This window comes from Sinocyclocheilus grahami, unplaced genomic scaffold (genome assembly GCF_001515645.1).
Source record: "Sinocyclocheilus grahami isolate Dianchi unplaced genomic scaffold, SAMN03320097.WGS_v1.1 scaffold1479.1, whole genome shotgun sequence".
In the NCBI taxonomy this organism is placed as follows: domain Eukaryota; kingdom Metazoa; phylum Chordata; class Actinopteri; order Cypriniformes; family Cyprinidae; genus Sinocyclocheilus; species Sinocyclocheilus grahami.
The window spans coordinates 202,060-209,844 of record NW_015506658.1 but is presented as its reverse complement, the minus strand read 5'-3'; the positions used below and the strand labels follow the sequence as shown (position 1 = coordinate 209,844).

At 39.7% G+C, this 7,785-nt stretch overlaps 1 protein-coding gene across 1 annotated transcript; it reads left to right on the top strand.

The window, feature by feature from the left end:
• Positions 1 to 1,098: 1,098 nt before the first annotated feature.
• LOC107570573 (interferon-induced very large GTPase 1-like) lies at positions 1,099 to 6,361 on the top strand. Its single transcript, XM_016256805.1, is given in 3 exon segments — positions 1,099 to 1,894; positions 2,241 to 5,240; positions 5,526 to 6,361. Coding segments are annotated over 3 exon segments (4,563 nt in total). The 5' UTR covers positions 1,099 to 1,167.
• Positions 6,362 to 7,785: the final 1,424 nt, after the last annotated feature.

Genomic DNA, 7,785 nt, shown 5'->3' with positions numbered 1-7,785 from the left:
TTTCTATGTTTTTCCCACAAAATTACAGTGCCCTTGAGCAGGAGGATAACACTGTAGACCTTCCAGTAGGAGAACAAATGCCAGAGCATAAAGCTTTTTTTAAATAGAGGCACAGAGAGCCGCTTCTGGGACGCTTCAGAAATGTGCCGCGGCGCGTCTGGTATAACACAAGCATTGACTTGACTGGCTGCGATCAGCACCGGTGGCCACGTTGGAACAGACCATAGACTGTATAAAAACATGGACGTAGTGTCCGTGACGTCACCCGTAGGTTCCTGAAGAGGTTTTTGAAGCCTAAAGTAGGTGGAGCGGGCCGTCGCCATCTTGGCAGCGCGTCACTCCCGGATAATCGAAAATGGGCAAAAAGGCGGGAGCTGGTTGCTGAAACCACGCCCACCTAGCTCGACGGTGGTGATCCACCTGTCACTCAAGTGGCCACGCCCTTAATTATACAGAACTTTAAGGCTTAATATAATTTAAACGGATGAGTTATAAAAAAATTCACCCCCCTCACAGTTGTCATGAAGGGCAAAATTAGCTATATAAACCAAAATCATTTTTTTGAACCAGGCTGTAAACATGTTTTTTTCTGCTGTAAAGTTGGGTATTTTAACATGGGGAGTCTATGGGACTGACTCCCTTTTGCAGCCAGTCGATGAATTACAGTTTAAGTCACTTCCTTGTTGGCATCACGAGAGAGAGCGGGAGGTTGCCGCTTGGAACAGACGCGTGCAGTGTAAATCAGGGGTTATATACCGCTCTACAGGCTACAGCGCCATCTATTGGATTTTACTGAGATTGCATCAAATTAGCCATTTTGGACCACCTCCTCACGGGCCGGATGAAAACTCCCAGCGGCCCGTAGGTTGCCCACCTCTGTTCTAATGTCATCTTTTATCTTTCTGTAGCATGTGTAATAATGACCCAAATGTAATAATCAACCACATTGATCCTTTACTTTGTTTATTCTTTAAAACCAAATTAATTTAATGTTATTTGTTTATTCTTTAGGAAAAAAATCTGCTATTTCATAGACTTCATCTTGAAGACAGGCACCACAATAAACTGAGCCCTGCAGATGTTCTTCAGATTACTAAACATTCATTACTGTCCCGTGAGTCTTGTGCTGAAGAGGAGCTGATTCAGACTTTCATACAAAAACTACTGATGATGAACTACAGAGCAAGATACATTAAAACTGAGGAGAACAATCACACACTCATTAAAACTGAGGAAGATCACACACAACAAAGAGACAAAGAAGTTGAGGGTAATATTTTTGATGATGATCTTAAAAGCATCTCTTTCTCTAAAAAAGCATCAAATCAGTCTGACCCTGTTCACCCGATGGATGTTCAGATGGCCGTGTTTCATTGTGCTGATGGTTTCTTGAAGCAGCTGATGGTGACTAAACTGTCCCAGTGTCAGTACGCTCTGCCTCTGCTTGTTCCTGATCCATTCACACAACAGATTGAGTTTCCTCTCTGGACATTCAGACAAATTAAGAAGAGCTGGAAGATGAGAAACAACCATGAAATCATCACTCAAACGCAGCCGATCTACAAGGCAGAAACTCCAATGGTGTTTTTCTTCAGGTTTGGCTCTGTGTCTTCATCCAAGTCTCAGCAGATGAATAATCTGATCAATGAGAAACACAACACGTTCTTCCACAGGAACTGACCAGGCAGCACCACATCCAGAATCCTGATGGATGGAGTGGTGGAGATCGCCTGGTTCTGGCCCTCTGGAAAGGATACGGATAAATTTACTGACTGTGTTGCGTTCTGTAATCTACACGGTGATGCAGGAGACCATGAGAAACAGCTGCAGATCCTCACTGAAATGGCCTCAGTCAATGTTGTTCTTCTACCAAAACTAGACAGGAACGACAAACATGCAGCAAATATACAAAACCTGTACAAGGACAGAAAGCCACTCATTTGTGCTCTTACTAAGGATAAATCTACTGTCAATGAAATAAAAAATGACAAATACAAGATTGGTCTTAAAGACAGAAATCAGTCAGATGTCGCTAAAGAACTCAGAAGAGTTATAAATGCTTGTCTCTCACAATCATCTTCCACATTCAGACTTGAAGATGTGTCCAAACACTCATGACTGTGTTGCGTTCTGTAATCTACACGGTGATGCAGGAGACCATGAGAAACAGCTGCAGATCCTCACTGAAATGGCCTCAGTCAATGTTGTTCTTCTACCAAAACTAGACAGGAACGACAAACATGCAGCAAATATACAAAACCTGTACAAGGACAGAAAGCCACTCATTTGTGCTCTTACTAAGGATAAATCTACTGTCAATGAAATAAAAAATGACAAATACAAGATTGGTCTTAAAGACAGAAATCAGTCAGATGTCGCTAAAGAACTCAGAAGAGTTATAAATGCTTGTCTCTCACAATCATCTTCCACATTCAGACTTGAAGATGTGTCCAAACACTCAGATATCAGAGTAGATGAGGAAGATGATGGTGACTGCAGGAGAGGACGAGGAGCAGCACAGCAGATGATGAGTTTACTGGGGAACAAAGATCTGACAAAAATCAAAGAATCATTTCTGCCTCATCAGGGGAAACTGTGGCATCAGTGGTGTCAGAAGAACAAAGAACTACATCGACCTCAAGCAGATGAGAAAGAAATAGAAAAAAGTAAAAGAAATCAAATGAAGGAGCTTCGCGAACAGCAGCATAAAGTTAATATAAATACATATATACAGTCATTTATTAAAGAAATGACATGCTCACATGCTGAGAATAAGATGTATTTTCTTAAATGGCTTGGAATTTTCCTGGATGCACATACCTCACAAGATATTTCTGCCCTTCATCACAAATATGATGAAAAGTGGTCAGCAGTTATAAAGCTGAAAAAGAACCATTATAAATCTGAACAACTTAACACTGATCAAACTATACTTGAGAAAATATCTGAGTATCTTCAAGCTGCAGCCTTTGGTTTGGAGCACATCATGAGGGAGATCGGTCAGATCTATGAATCATGTTCATCAGTGAAGAAGAACAAGAAAGACCTGAAAGACTTCTCTTCTCTCCCGAGTCTCGCAGCAGAGATGATGATCTCTGGATCTCCACTGGAGCTGATGGATGGAGACGCTGCTCATGTTCCTGTGATCTGGATCTCTGCTGTTCTAGATCAACTCATCCAGAAACTGGGAGACCAGAGAGTCTTTGTGCTGTCAGTTTTAGGGCTTCAGAGCTCTGGGAAATCCACCATGCTGAACGCCATGTTTGGACTCCAGTTTGCCGTCAGTGCTGGCAGGTGCACCAGAGGAGCTTTCATGCAGCTGGTCAGAGTCTCAGACGAGATGAAAACACTGATGAACTTTGACTATATTCTGGTTGTTGACACTGAGGGTCTTCGTGCTCCAGAACTGGCTGGACGATCAACTAGAGATCATGACAATGAATTGGCCACATTTGTTGTTGGCATTGGAAATATGACATTGATCAATATTTTTGGTGAAAACCCATCTGAGATGCAGGACATTCTTCAGATTGTTGTTCAGGCCTTCCTGAGGATGAAGAAAGTCAGACTGAATCCCAGCTGTGTGTTTGTGCATCAGAACGTTTCAGACATCACAGCTGGAGAGAAAAACATGGAGGGAAGGAGGCGACTGCATGAGACTCTGGATGAGATGACTAAACTCGCAGCTGAAGAGGAAGGCTGTGATGCAGAACATTTCAGTGATATCATTAAATTTGATGTTCAGAATGATGTGAAGTATTTTCCTCATCTCTGGGAGGGCAGCCCACCCATGGCACCACCAAACCCAAACTACTGTGAGAACATTCAAGAACTAAAGGAAACTATCATGTCTCATGCCTCAAAATCGTGTGGAATGATGCTGATAGACTTAAAAGACCGTATTAAAAATCTCTGGGAGGCTTTACTGAATGAAGGGTTCGTTTTCAGTTTCAGAAATTCTCTGGAGATTTCAGCCTACAGGAAACTGGAGACCGAATACAGCAAGTGGTCCTGGAGTCTTCGCAAAGCCATGTTGGAAACTGAGAACAAACTACACAACAAAATAGAAAATGAAACAATTCATGAGGTTGAAGAAACTGATCTTCAAAGAGAACTGAAGAAGACAAGTGAAGAAGTGGAAAAATCAATGTCAGAGTTCTTTGACAAAGAGAAAGATAAAAATATACTGATTCAGTGGAAAACATCATTTGACCTCAAAATCAAAGAGCTTCAGGAAAACATTGTGAGTGAAACAAAGAGAAAATTAAATGAGATTCTTCAGCAGCGAGACCTGAAGAAAAAGATTGATGCTCAGAGGACACATCATATGAACACTCTCTATGAAAAGAGCAAAGAACTTGCCTTAACACTCAAAGACAAAACAAATGATGACGAAACACTGAAGAAAGCGTTTTATTTGTTTTGGGAACACAGTGTGAAGAAGATCATCACAGACACTCCTATAATCAAAGACATTGACACAATGAGGGATGTGAAAAGACTTCTTAATGACATTCATCAGGGAATTCTCCCTGTTGATCTCTGGAAAGAAGGCAGCGAATACAATGATATTTTCCCTGTGCTCAGTTACTCGGAATATGTTATTTTCAGAAAGTCTGCACAAAGAGTTAAAGAACCACATGGATTTGCTGAAACTCTGTCTCCAGATGATGAAGCTCAGATAAGATCATTAGTCACAGATGTTGCTCAGCAAACAAACAAAATGATTCAGTCATTTAATATTTCAAAGATGGGCTACAACATCAGCTACATTCAACAACTCATAGATTACATCAGGAAGAGAGTAACAGAACATCAGGAAGAATCAGCAAAATATGTCTTCAAGAAAGAGTTCTTCATTAATTTGTTTTTTTCACTCTGTAAAAGAACAAACACAATGATCACAGAACAACACAGACTGTCCAGGGACAGAAATGATCCTGTAATATATTTGGAGAAGAAGAGAGAAGAGTTCTATAGTATTTTCCAGAAACACTGTCATGGAGCAACATCAGCTGCTATTTTTGGTGAGATCATCTGTCAGAAACTTAAAGAGTCCATTGAGCAAAGTGTCTACAAGAAGACTGCCAGAGATCTGACAGATGAAATGAGATCAAACTGTGAATCTCTGAATGGAAACAGATCAAATCTGGAGAAACACATCCTGAAGACACTGGCAGATGAGGATAATTTTGACAAATACATGAACTACATTCATAAACCCAGAGATCACTTCAAGAGTTTCATCAGAGATGAAGTCAGTCAGTACATCACTGATCAGTTCAGTGTCCATGTTTTACCCAAGATGGAGGAGAACATTAAACTCCTGCAGCAGAAGATCATGAAAGCAGCTCATGAATCTACTGAATATGTTCAAGTGAACAGAGGAGATGCTGGTTTGTGGTGGAAGAGTTTCACACAGCATCTATCAGATGAGCTGATCTTCTCTGAAAAAGACCTCAGTGGAGTCAAACATGACGATGTTGATGATTTCAACCTCCTAGAAGATGTGATAAGTCCCAGAGATCACTTCAAGAGTTTCATCAGAGATGAAGTCAGTCAGTACATCACTGATCAGTTCAGTGTCCATGTTTTACCCAAGATGGAGGAGAACATTAAACTCCTGCAGCAGAAGATCATGAAAGCAGCTCATGAATCTACTGAATATGTTCAAGTGAACAGAGGAGATGCTGGTTTGTGGTGGAAGAGTTTCACACAGCATCTATCAGATGAGCTGATCTTCTCTGAAAAAGACCTCAGTGGAGTCAAACATGACGATGTTGATGATTTCAACCTCCTAGAAGATGTGATAAGACAAGAACTTACTGATATAATGTCTGACATCAGCAGTAGATTCAACACAAAGACATTTCCAGTAAAGCTGGACTATAAATTCAGACCAGATGAGCTTCTGATTGATCACCTTTGTCAGTGCTGTTGGGTTCAGTGTCCGTTCTGTAAAGTCATCTGCACCAACACCATAGAAAACCACGGTGGAGATCACAGTGTTCCTTTCCATCGTGTTACAGGACTAAGAGGGTGGTGTCACTACAAAACAACACACTTTTCTACTCAAATATGCACATCTGCAGTAGCGAACAGCATACAATCTTTTTGTCCTAATTTGTCAGACAAGCCAGTCCTCTGGAGAGATTACAGAAGAGCAGGAGGAGTTTATGCAGACTGGAGCATCACCCCTGACCTCTCTGAACCACCCTACTGGAAGTGGTTTGTGTGCAGATTCCAGAAAGATCTGGAAAAATATTACAATAATACATTTGAGGGGAAGGGTGAGATCCCAGATGAATGGAGAACATACTCTAAACAGGATGCATTTGACAGTTTGAATAAATACATTTAATGGAACAAGTAATATATATATATATATATATATATAGGTTTTGGAATTTGACAATTCATTTTTGTTCCTTAGATAACTGAGTCTGATGGTGCGTTCAAGTCATGTCGCATAGATCGTATTTATGAGTTGAATGCACCACAAAGTCGTTATTACGAATGGGAAACTCAAAATTTTCTTTAAGCCCCGAGTTTCCAAGTTGGGGAGAAACATGAGAAACAAAGAGAAACATGGCAGAATCGATGGATGCAATGTCTGTAGTTGACGGTAAATTTTTGTTTAAATTGGCAATCTTTATAGGACAACTAAACTATCAAAGTAAAACATAAATCAAAATACTTATAGGTATTAAGCAGTGACATTATCAGGCATTTTATTTACAAAAAATTAGCTTTTTGAATGTGGCAGGATTGTAATATAACAATTAATCAGATTTTATGCGATACAGATTAAAGTGGCTTCATAAATTACGTTTAAAAAATATTAAAAACGCAAAACGCACCTGATGCGAATTCTTTGCTGTTCATTTTCTATAAGCAGAGATAGCAGACCCTGTTGTATTTTCTTGTAATTTATTAAAAGGTACACCGCCATCTTGTGCCGACTAAACTGACTTGAACGCACCTGACGTCATAATTACGACTTGTCAACTCGTAAGTACGAACGTCCCAGGAGGACTTGAACGCAGCATGAGATCAACTAAACGTCACAGAATATAAGACTTTATTCCACAAACCAGTATTTGTGAATTAATTTCTATTAGAATGCTGAATTCCAGACAGCTCTTTTATGTTTAAAATAATGTCTGGAATTGTGTATGGTTTACGTAGTGTAGACCATACACAATTCCAGACATTATTTTAAATAAATGTTTCATTCATTCATTCACAGAAGAGTGCCATCTGATGTAATTTCAAAGATGAACTGTAAATAGGAAAATAATGAAATTTGGCCGAACTCTATAGTGCCACCACCAGTACAAAAATTTACTTTTCAAATGGTTATAACTTCTATACACTTGATTACTCTCATTAAAACTGTACACTTCTTCATGAGTACCATGATCTGAGGGTACATGGGAAAGCTGGGAACAGTGCCATCTACGGGTCATGAGATCTGAAAAATTGCTAATTTTTTTCTTTTCTATATTTAGTTATTATTTTACATTTCGTATTATCAGGCTGTCAAACTTAATGTTGTTTTAATTAAAATTATTTCAATGTTTATGATAAAGGGATGTCTAGTGTTATCACTTTAGTGGAAATGAACTTATGACATGACGTGATGTGTAGGCAAGTATTGTGTCCCATACTCGGATGGGTAAAATGCAGACCACAAATTCCAAGTGCACACACGTAGCAATGAATATTGACAATACACAAACACACACACACTGGGTCATAGTAGAAGTTACTATGGATGTTATC